Here is a 12,677-nt window from a genome sequence, read left to right as displayed (position 1 = left end):
CTTTGCTGCCAGGGACTTCAGTACATACATTGACTAACAAATATCCTGACTCGCAGCGGAGAGCTGCTACATCGAGTATTTTCTTTCATTATTTCTCTTTTTTTTTTTTTTTCTTCTGAAAATGCATATTTTATTAAAGTCACAAAAATATGGTAACAATATGTTACCATATTGAAACTAAGTTCAGCTAATTTTTGGTGTATTAGTAAACTTAACTTTGTAGAAACGAATATATTTTTATGCATGTGAAACTCATGGCACGATGCATTAGATTTTCCGTTGTTGTAATTTATTTTTTAAATACAAGTTTAAATTTTAGTGTCACGTAATTCCAGGAATGCTTAACGTTCTTAATTTGTAATTAGCGGATTGTTAATTTGATTACACTGTTAACTTAGCTCTAATAACTTTATATCAAATTTACAACCAGCAGAATTTTAAATCAATATTAACTCAGTTTGCAGACAGTTTGTGACTAAGTCATTAAATGGGGTTAAAAATCCTCCATATTTTCTTTTGGTAAAGAAAAAAAAAGCAATTTAAAAAAGCAAAAAGTTTTGTTATGATGTTCTCATTAAATACCATTCAACAATGGAAATGAATTCTTGCACAATGGAAAAAATAACAAACTGTTTGACCCTACTTTAAGTATCAATTGATACAAGTTGTATGTTTTCAATTGTTACATATCACTGTACAATTATTTTTTAAGAGTTTCTAATGTAATCAAATTATTAATTAAAAAACACCAAATTAAAACATTTAAAGTTATAAACGCAATATCTCAAAAGCAAAAAAATGTGTTTGCTGTTCTTTTGTTGTTTGAACTTTAGAAATTTTTATTTTTTATTTTTATAAAAAATAACAATCCTTTTAGTTTTTTGATTTTTAACTGCAAACCTGGAACTGTGTATTGCAGTAAAATTCTTGATTCCATCGAAATATAACGATTTTATTTGTAAATAGTAAAAAAAAAAAAAAAAAAAAAATATATATATTTTAATTATATAAAAAGTTGTTTAATAGTTTGTATAAAAAATTTATATCTTTGATAAAAAAAAAAGCAAAATTATTAATGTACATTCAATAAAAAATTAAAAATTAAAAAACTAAATTAGTATCATGGCAACATGTCTACATAGTGCAACTTCATTCTACAATATCTAAAATGAATATTATCATGGCATTTTACTTATTTTAGCTCTAAAGCCAGAAATCTCAAACAAATTTTTATTTAAAAAAAATTTTGGGTTTCTTAACGCCTGACTTTATCTAAAGAGGTATAATATAGATCGAGAAAGTCGAAGTAAAAATACGTCATTTTTTGAAGAACTATTTTAGCAGCAACATAATTTTCAAAAAATAATTTAAATAATTTAAAATAATTTAAAGTTAACTAATCACATTCCACTAACAAAAAATATTATCCAATGATATCATTTTATAAGCAATCAAAGCTTTACTTTTAAATTTTAAAAAATCAAAGCAAGTGAAAGATAAAAAATTAAAAAAAAAAAATTTTTACAAATTAAGAGATAGTTTATAGCTATTTTTTTATTTGTGTTTTTTAAAACGGCTATTAATAAATTTCTATATAAGAAATGAATTAATAGATAAAAATTAAAAATATTTTTGCGGAGTTTACATGAAGGTATATATCTTTATTTTTTAAAATCAGCATTTTGTTTTTGAATCCGGCTAAAAATACCGCACAAAACAAAATCCTGGAGAAATATAAGTTTTTTGTCAAAATGAGCTCAAAATTTTTCAACATAAAGACTTGCCGCTGGATTATTCAACATATTTGACTTGCCGCTGGATTATTGCTATTAAAACCGTACAACGATTTTAAACGATTTCGGCTTCGTTCTCCCTCCGGCTAGTCTATTATGCCTCCTTGCTTTATCTGTGTTGATATATTGTTAGCTCAAAAAAGGGGAGAGGAGGGGATTGGGAGGAAATAAAAATTTTAACAAGATTTATAATCTCCATTAATTCGAGCCCAGTCTTAAATAAAAATAAATTTAAATTATTATTTGGTTATTGCATATCCATAATAAAATAATTAAAATCAAAATAGTTTTGTAAAATAAAAACCTTTAAAATGGTCGAGTATAAAATCGACCATCTCGTATTCATTAGCCTTGTTTTGAATATCTTCACGCACGGTACTAAAAGCATCATTTAGGATTGAAACAAAAATATTCATAACAACCCAAAGAACAACGAAGTTAAATCCAAAAAAAAAGATTGGTCCAAGAACAGAATTCGCTTTTTCAAACTGATTATAACTAAACTTCCCCAATAATAATGAAACAATGGAGCCGATTGCTTTAAAATAGTTTTGATATCCTGCTAACAATGGACCTAAAAAAAATAATCTAAACTCAATTTTTTTTCTAAAAAGAAAAATTTTGATTTCTTTTAATACCATCAATAATGTTTTTTCAATAATGTTAAAAATTAAATTAAAAAAAATCTATTTTATAAAAATATATTTTTTATTCCATAGTAAATGCTATGAGCCAAATATGCATAAAACTTAAAATAATAAAGTTTTAAACTGACGATTTTATTAAAGAATTTTTAATAAATACTTAATTTAAAAACACTTTAAAAAGCAGTGCTTCCTTTCTTAATATTTTGGAATAAAAATAAATGTAATTACAAATTTTTAACTAAGACCCGAAGGGGGTGTCTAACTCCCCTAGGAAAAAAAATAGTCGGCAAATTTGGACATTGGAGTCGGCAAAATTTGATCTATAGTTGGCATTTGGCAAATGCTTATCAATAAGGACCTTTTTTTTTTTTAAGATTGTAGTCGGCATAGAATTTTTTCTCGGCCTAAAGTAGATACGTCACCCCTCCTTAAGATCTCTTCGAAACGGCCCTGATTGTTTATCATAATGTAACAGATTTTCTTTATGAGAGTTGATTAATATTTCAAGATAACAGAGTAATACTTCAAGAAACCAAATAAATGCATCCAAGAAGCATTTATGTTTTAAATTTTAGCTGACATTATCACGTTACTTTTATTTAATTGAAATCTCTAAACACATTTAAGGGTAACAAAGTTACCCTTAAATGTGACAATATTACCCTTAAAGATAACAAGGGTAACAAAGTTACTCTTAAGTGTGTTTAGAGATTCCAATTAAATAAAAATAACGTGATAATGTCAGCTAAAATTTAAAACCACAAAGTCGTATAGTAGGGGAGATCGGGGCTAGTTGGCCGCATGGGTAAGTTGACGAACTGCGTTTATTTTCAGAGCCATTCATCAGAAAGTGACAAAAGTTACACTGAACCTTCCTAATTGACCATTTCATCATTCACTATAGTATAAACATCGGATAATGATAATTGAGTTTCAAGTTTTATGAAGAGCTTATTGTTAACCCATAAAACTATATAAAAACTCAATAAAAACATGCAGCTATAAACAAAGAACACCTAAAAACATAATTTGAAAATATTAAACACAAGCTTAAGTAAATTTCACCTTGTGACATATTTAGAATTATAAGGTAATAGATTTGTATGACCGAGAAAATAAAGAAGTTTTATGAAATATGTTAGGTTTCAAGTACAATGAGAATAATGAACAGCGGTTGACTTCACAGTGATGTTTTGCGGAAACAATGTGTAAGACAATAAATTCGCATGATGACCATGTAAATAAAAAAGTTTTATTAAATGTGTAATGAAGTTTTAATTACAATAAGAATTAAAGTAAAAAAAATTCTCTCTTTAATAAAATCAAAGTTGGTTTGATTTTATTAAAGAGAGAATTTCCTTTTGAAAACTAGTTTGAGAACAAACTGAAAAAATAGTAATAATAGATAACAACCCCTTCTCATATTTAAGCCACAGAACAATTCATGCTTGTGAAAACTATAACATTGAATTTATATCCCCAAACCAACACATTTGTTAAGACCTCTCCGTTGGATTCTTCGCACCGTTAAAAAAAGGGCGGAAAATGTTTTTAAGGATTGAAAAGTTACCTCTCGTAGTAAAAAAATTATGTTACCAAAAAATATAATGTGACATAAAATTAAATCTTTAATCTTTTCAATGACATTTATTAATGATCGAAATTTAATAAGTAAAAATTTAATAAGTAAAGCCTTAAATCGCTTCGTGAAGCTTTGGAATATTTTTTTTAATGCAATAAATAAGATAAAAAATGAAGGTGGTGATGAGAAGAAATAAAAATGTAAGCAAAAAACGGCTTAAAATTAAATTTCATTATAGAGTAAAATAGATGGTAGTGAAACAGAAACAACATCTTAGGGACGTTAAGAAAATTTATAAATTATAATTATATTTAAAAATATAATTAAGTGCTTAAATTAGTTTGCTATTTATATTTATTTCGACTGTTTTTTTACTTTTTACTTATAAACTGACTTAATGAATGATGTAATAAATTGAATACTTATTTTTTGGTATAATTCTTTTTTTTCCTCATATATCAAATATATAAAGCAGTACATTTTTAAAATCAAGAAGGTAATATGAACGATTGATATTTTTTTTTTCAAGTTGATCTGGCAAATATGTAGCATTGGTATTACTTGTATTTCTTTTTATTGTGTTTTCTCAATTTTTTTTTTTAAATTTCTTATTTTGAAACAAATTCTAACTATAAAATACCTTAAATTCAAATAATAACACTTTAATTAAATGCTATGCTAAAACAAAAATTTAATCTGACAAGTTATTGCCGGGTAAATATGACCACCTCATTATTGTCAGCAAACTTTGGATTTGATGAAGAGTGTTGTAAGCATTTTGCATAGAGTTATAGCCAAAAAGATCCAATCTCATAGCTTTTATAGATAATTACTTGTAAATGAAAACAATCACACGCTGCGTTGGTGATTGCGTAGATATCAACCAATGGTAAATAATTTGTATGTTTTATATACATTAAAAGCATGTGTAGACAAAAGCAGATTGGGCTAATCGAGTTTATTTAAAGATTAAGCGCTTTAGCGAGCTAGGAATTCATGTAATTGAAACCACTTTCAAAAAAAAATCGTATTTATTGGATCATAGAAGAAGTGTGGGGCCGTTTTAACGATATACATCGTAATATACAAGTAAAATTTGAACAGTTTGTTTAACGTTAATATGCTCACTGGTGTTCGATAGTAATGCATAATCTAAGTTTTAAATTTAAAGCTAAAGGATTTTTTTAGTGTATAAAGTTAAATAATATTAGTTAATGGTTTAAGAACAAAAGCATTTATATTTAAACATTACGAAGGAGCAAGTTGGCCCAATTCAAATGGGACACGTTAGCCATAAATTAAAACTGATCTTCAACAATTTTTTTTTGTTAAACAGCTTGTTTTTTATTTCCGATAATAGTAATTTTCATATCCGATAATTTATATTTTCAATTTTTAGATAGTTTCATACAAAGTAATACATAAGTAAGATTAAAGAATAAGATAGAAATTACAGAAAATACAGAAATTGTTAAGTTTGACGTCATTTTCTACAATAAAATTAGGTTAAGGTATAGCTTTAGGGACTAGGTCCTGATATTGTAACATATATTATTATTTGCTTACTTAAAATAAAAATATTCAAATGTGATTTATTAAATAACAAGTTGATTATATGATAAAAGATTAAAAGCTACTTTGAACTTTTCTTATAAGACAAGAAAATGCAATTATTATTTCTGGATAAAATGTTTTAGTTCTTTTCTTTTGTTAATGTATTAAAAAAATTTTAATTCCTTTATTTTGTGTTATTGGAATATTTCATTTCCCTTTATGTTTTAAAATTATTCTATTATTTTAAAAGCATTGCTTTTTTTTCCATTTTTTCAAGAAAAAAAAAAGAAAGCTTGAAAAACTTCTTATTGAAATTTTGTTCGTAAATTTAGTAGTGAATAATTTTATTTAGTATAACCAAGATTAGCTTTGATCACAATCTCAGTTCGTCACATAATCAGCTGACATTTTGGATCAGGCCTAGGCGATGAAAGTCTTGAGGGCTTCAACATTTAGGTGTTTGTTGTTTACAAGACTTAGCCTGAATATAGAAAAGCCAGAAGATTTAAACTTGGAGATTTAGGAGGCCAGATTTCTTTGGACCAGTAAAAAATATTCTCTGAGACCCATGTCTAAACAAGATTTGCTTTGTGCATCATGAAAAAATAATTGTCACTATTCCTAAAGTTGCCACGCAGCCAAACAGGGCCGTCCTGAAGAGATCCTTAAGAGTGGAAGGAGAGGGGACTTATCTAATTTTTGCCAAAGAAGGTCAAGAAAATTTTTTTTGTCAAATAAGAAAAAAAAAAAAGATTCTCGTTGGCTAAAATTCGCCGACTACCAACTATAAATCCAATTTTGCCGACTTCAGTGTCCAATTTGCCGACTAAAGTTCGTAGGTGTTTGTACACACCCCTACGCCCCCTCGGGACGCCTCTGTATCCAGTATAGCACATGGGGTTTGAAAACTTAATCTAAATAATCTTTATAAAAAAACCCATTCTAAAGACTGTTGGTAAAAAACTGAAAGCATTTTGAGACCGTTGGAAGCCACTAGGCCGAAAATCACGTTCTGACTAAGATGTTTGGCCTGACTCATCCTTGTGGTCAGTGACATCCTGAACTTGTAGCATTGAAAGATACCCATAAGTTCTGCTGTTTGAGACTGGATTCACTGTAAAATATTTTTCATCTGACAAAAGAATAGTTGGATGTTTTTTCTTTAAAATTCACAGACTCTTCTTACTACTTTCCGGCCAGAGCTTTAGCTAACAGAATTTTTTTTTGTTTCTAACAAAAGATTTAACCTTTATATTATATTTAACAACCTTGCAGACAGTCCTCTTTAAAATGTTGAGGTCGAAGGCTCTTATTACTTGGGTAGATTTTTCTTGATTTGACCTTTAAGGCCAGATATTAATAAATTTATTCTGTCCACCAGATCCTTCTTTTCTTCTAACATTACAACATTGCAAAAAAGTTTTTTTTTACAGCAAAACCTATTGACCAGGCAACTCCTACATCTTTCGTAACCTCCCGGATACACTGACCCGCGTGAAAAGCTCTTAAATCTTTTTTTATTTTCATTATTTTAGGTTTTATTTTTTTAAATTTAAAAAGAGTTAAAAACCAAGGAAAACTAATAGATCACGAATGCACGGAAACTATGTCTTTCCAAACAAGGGTTGATCTTTTACCATTTTTTTTACCAAATTGCCGGTAAATTGTGTCGGTAAATTGGTTAATTTGAAAAAATTTACTTTTTTTGCTTTTGCAATTAAATTTTTATATTCAAACAATTGGAATGAAATAAAACTAGTAGTTATTTTTTTAAATTGTTTTGCTCAGTCCAGTCACACCCAGAAGAAGTCACACACAGAAGAAGTCACACACAGAAGAAGTCACACACAGAAGAAGTCACACACAGAAGAAGTCACACACAGAAGAAGTGAAACGTTTAGTTTTTATTGAAAGTTTTTTTAAACAGTCTGAAAAATGTCAGATATATGGAAACATAAGAAAATGATCGATCTGAAAATGTGTGCAAGATATGCGAAAACAAATCTCAGTTCACAGGATCTACAAAACAATATGGTACCATTTTAATTGACATCCGAGTATAAAATAATAATAATAAAACCAAAGAACAAAATAGATGCAAAAATCTTCGTCAAAAACATGAAACAATTATTTTTTCTTAAAAATGTCTCTCAAAAACGGTAAAAATTTCTCAAAAAGATTTATAAATGGTAGCTATGGATGGATTTAGTTTTAAAGGATTAACAAAAAATGATCTTTCAAAAAACCATAACCAATTGGTAATTGGTAATTTACTATTTCTTAAGTGTCAAAAACGAGTTTAAAATTTAACTAAGTTCATTTCTGTTAAACGGGAAACGTTTTTCCATTACACTAGATGAATACACTTTCTTGAGAAATTAGGATTTCTAAATACTGAAATTTCTCAGAAAAAATACTAAAATCCTGGACTTGTACGTATTTTCGGGTCACTTTCTGGAGGAAAAGCGACAGAAATGGTATCAGGAAGTTAAACAGAATTTGGATTGAATTAGACTGATTGTTTTAGTTATTCCATCACTGACGGGGCTTCAATGATAATAAGTTTGAAAAAATTGTTTCCTACTGAACACCAAACTTGACACAATTTTTTTTAGTTATTAGAGTTCTCCAAGAAGACTTAACGGTCTAATTGCAACCGTGAGTAAACATTTAATCAGAGAACCTCCTAAATTTACAATGTAGTTTAATTGGCTAAAGCCAGCATCAAACCTCAAATCTTTTGGTTCTGATGCATATAATAGAGTTTGTCTGGCTGTTCAGTAGGATTTGTACGAGAGACATGTTCCAAAATTCAAGAACGAATCTTTTAATTCCGATGATGAAATGTTCTGGCTGTGATTTCTTCAAACCTCGTTTTATTGAAAAAGAGTTTGACATTTTGACTAAAATTGTTGGTGCTCTTGAACCAATCGAATTGGCGGTAAAGGGCATTTTGCAAAAATGACGAAAGCCTTTTAACAGCAACAAAAAATAAGTTTTTGAAGAACTGAAAAAGAAAAAATTGAGTCTTTGCATCAAATGAAAGATATAATTTGACGACAAAGCAATTTGTTGAGTCTGATTTAGAAAGTTGCAAATTTGAAAGTTGCAAACCAGAGACAACTCAAATGATGATTTCAAGTCTATTTCAAACGAAATGTTGACTTTCGAAACAGGCTTAAGCAAGCAAAAGAACTGCAAATCTTGTGCTGTTTTTATTACTTTTAAAATAATTACCGCCTAACATGAATTAAATCAGAGCGAGCATTTTTAGGTGCTGATCTATTTGTTACAAAAATTCGATCTCGGATGAGTGTTGACCTGCTTGACGCTTGCCATTTGACACTTATTAAGCAGGTCATCACTCATCCTTGCAGGTTATTCAGTGCTCCTGAATATATTATAAAACTGCTGTTTTTAATATTTTATTTATTATAATTCATTATCAATGCAAGAGAATCAAAATAAATAATTATTTAAGGTGGTATCTTGGCATTATTTATATTTTCTTATATAATAAATACCTTTGACGAACTACTAGCATATTAGATAAAAAATCTAAAACGTATTGCAAAAAAATTTTTAGTTTGAAAATTAAAAATTGCTGACTCAACGTAAAAAGGTGTAAAAGTTAGCGTCACATAAATATTTTAATATTACATTAACAACAATAACAACAACAACAACAACAACAACAACAACAACAACAACAACAACAACAAGATATTTATTTTATTTTTATTATTGTTATTATATAAATATTTTAATATTACATTAAATATTTTAATATTAGATTAACAACAACAACAACAACAACAATATATTTATTTTATTTTTATTATTGTTATTATTATATTTATTATAATAATAATAATAATAATAAATATAATAATAAAAATCATAATTCTATTGGTTGTAGTAAGTAAAAATAATTGATTAAAAAATATATATATGTATATATAAAAATGATAATTATATAAAATAATATAATAATGAGTAAATTAATTGTAAGTATCTAATAATAATAACTAAATGATTGATAGGGATGGTGTCACTCAAACAGAATTCTGATGACAGGAGTTTTTAAATATAATATTATTAATAATAAGCATACACACGTAGAACATACATAAACTAAGTAAACATTTAAAAATCATACTTTGATAATATTAATAAAAAATAAACAAAAAAGAAGTTTAAGATTAAGAAAAGACGATAAAGGTGTTTGAAGTTGTAGTTTTTTTAACTCATTCCCTAAGCACGCAAGACTCTTGTTCCATTCACAAATGCACCGATAGACAATAGAAAGTTTACCACACTTCTGAGTTTTAAATGATGGTACACTAAGTTTTCCATTATATGTTTTTAGTAGGGTACAGTAAACGTTCTTTAATGTGAATTTATCGACATAATGACGAGTTATTGAAAGAATTTATCAAGCCGTTAGCTCGAGTTAGTTTTTTGCGTAGCTCACCAATATGAAAGTTCCACGAGAGATTGCAGTCTATCAAAACACCGAGATATTTGATTACTTTAGTAGAATGTAACAGTTTATTATTAATTTTGATTTAAATTTTAGAACTATTGTTTTAGATTGTGTTTTTTTCTAGAAGATGAAAAAAAGATTAGTTCAGTTTTTTTGCGTTAAGACATATTAGGTTAGCATTTAACCAGTGAACAATACCTTTTATATACGAACTTATGTTTTTACATAGAGAATTATACAATTTGTTGATATATGGCAATAGGTTTGTGTCATCAGCAAAAAGATGAATTGACGAGAAGTGAATAGAGTTGTTTATGTCATTAGCATTAATTAAGAACAAAAGAGGACCAAGAACAGAACCTTGAGGAACACTGCACACAACAGATTTATTAGTAGAACTATAACCATTAATACTTACAAATTGTTTCCAATCTGTAAGATAAGATCAAAACCAGTCACTTACAACATCACGAATATCATTTTTTAATTTAGAAACCAAAATGTTATGATCAACGGTATCAAAAGCTTTTTGTAAATCTATAAAAATACCACAAACAAAATGACCAGTGTCGAGAGCTTTCCTGATTTTTTCAGTTATACTTATCAATGAATGGCAGGTAGAATGTTTTGAACAAAAACCAAGTTGAAATTCATTTAAACAGTTAAAAACATTCATTTAAACAGTTAAGAAAAGAGTACACTATAGAATGCACAAGTTTTTTAAGAAGTTTAATAATGTTAAATAAAAGAAAAATAGGTCTGTAGTTAGTACATAAAAGTTTAGAGCCGTTTTTAAATATTAGAATAACCAAGGACGTAAAATAAGATTTTGTTTTACAAGGACGTAAAATAAGATCTTATTTTACATCCTTGGAATAACACAAGATAATTTTAAAACATTCGGAAAAGTTCCATTTATGAATGATATATTATATAGTTTAGAAAGAATATTTGAAAATTCATAATTAAAATCGATAAGAATGTTTGTGGAAATGCTATTTGCACAATGTGGGAATGTAATTTTGCACAATGCTAATATACTAAAGTAGCTTGTGCCTAAACCAAACATTTTTTTAAAAACTTAAACGATCTAAAATGGCTGACTTAATAGTATAAAAAACTATTTTTAGCGATAAAACACTTGGTTAATATGGTAATTGTAGGTCAAGTTTAATTTTTTTTTAGGTTCAGGCACTAAAAACTTTAATAATGAACATATCCTGAAAGTTTGAAGCTAAAATAATTATTTTTTATTGAGATATAATTGTTTTTTAACAGCAACTCATAAAAAAAAAAAAAAAAAAAAGAGAAAATTCAGTTTAAAAATAAAAATCATGCACATTCAGATGCATACCACAGCTCAATAATCTTTTGCAAGCACAATAATTTTTTTAGGTTTCTTTATCTAGTTTTTGTCCAAATAGTTTTTCTAACAGATCTTAATTTTTAACTCTTTTTTTAATTTCATCTGACATTTTTTTGTTTATATCTTTTAACCGTACGGAGTACTAGTAAAAGTAACTACCAAATTTAATATTAAGAACATCAAATACAGAAGATAACTTAACAAAACCATCATTATAACAAAACATTATAAGTATTAGTTGCAGAGCAAAAAATTTCAACAACAGCTTTTGATGTGAATATAGTATTAGAGAAACGGTTTCAAATTATTCGATTAAACACTTCATTTCAAGTCATTTGAGTCATGCCGCACAAACATTTTTCAAACATATCAGTATTTTCTAGTTCTTGAAATACTGGCTTGATCTTTTCCAAAATGGCAACGAGAAAATTCACCTTTTTCTTGTATGCAATTTGTCAAGTTGCTCTATCAAACTGCCATTCACATCTACTTTTTTTACCTTTAGTGCAAAATATATGGCGATATTCCTCAGAAATAAAATTAGTGCAATGATGAAGTGAAGCTATTACGGATTTCCTCATTTCCAAAAGACTATTAGAATTTTGTCGAATAGCGATTCCAACATAATTTTGCAAGAAGCTGATTACTTTATCAATAAGAAGACTTATACCGAAATATACAGATATACCTTTTTCGTCGGTTTTACCTGTTGTAACTCTTTTCTTTTAAGACGTAGTCGATTCCCTGTACGCTTCTGGTAATGCCCAATACATTCTAGTTTTATTAGAATAAGGTTGTCACCATAAGATTTGTGTGCAATAACTGTGCTAAATGAGGTAGTTTTTCCAACACCAATATATTTTGAATAGCGAATGTTATATTTATTAACCAAAAAGCAAAATATTTATGTTGCACTAGCTGATTTAGTGTGATTTACTTGGCAGGAATGATTAACTTTCATTTAATTGTATTTAAGTGTTTACTTTTTCTTTGTCAAATTTGACCTTGAAAAAACTTAGATAATAAAGCAGTACCCAATACATTGTTGTTGTCGTGAGATTTTGCCACCACTACACCATTCAAAGAAGAAAATCCTCTCCGCTGCCAGGAACCATTAATAGTAACATTAAAAATAGTAACAACATTTATATTAGAGTCAGGTTCAGTATTCTCCTAACTTCTATAGAATTATTTTTCGTACAGTTGCTCAGCAACTAATTTATCGAAAACTTTGCTATTAATGCAGTAT

At 27.7% G+C, this 12,677-nt stretch overlaps 1 protein-coding gene across 9 annotated transcripts in view; it reads right to left on the bottom strand.

Moving 5' to 3' along the window:
- The window catches only part of LOC100214107 (polycystin-1-like protein 2), a 194,904-nt gene that overhangs the window by 4,277 nt on the left and 177,950 nt on the right, over nt 1-12,677 (bottom strand). For all 9 annotated transcript variants that reach the window (XM_065815297.1, XM_065815299.1, XM_065815298.1 and 6 more), the window contains one exon: nt 2,098-2,367. In XM_065815297.1, coding sequence (XP_065671369.1) covers nt 2,098-2,367 — 270 coding nt within the window. The remainder of the gene's footprint in view (nt 1-2,097; nt 2,368-12,677) is intronic.

Source organism: Hydra vulgaris, chromosome 13 (genome assembly GCF_038396675.1).
Source record: "Hydra vulgaris chromosome 13, alternate assembly HydraT2T_AEP".
Classification (NCBI taxonomy): Eukaryota; Metazoa; Cnidaria; class Hydrozoa; order Anthoathecata; family Hydridae; genus Hydra; species Hydra vulgaris.
This window is presented reverse-complemented; position numbering and strand designations above follow the sequence as displayed.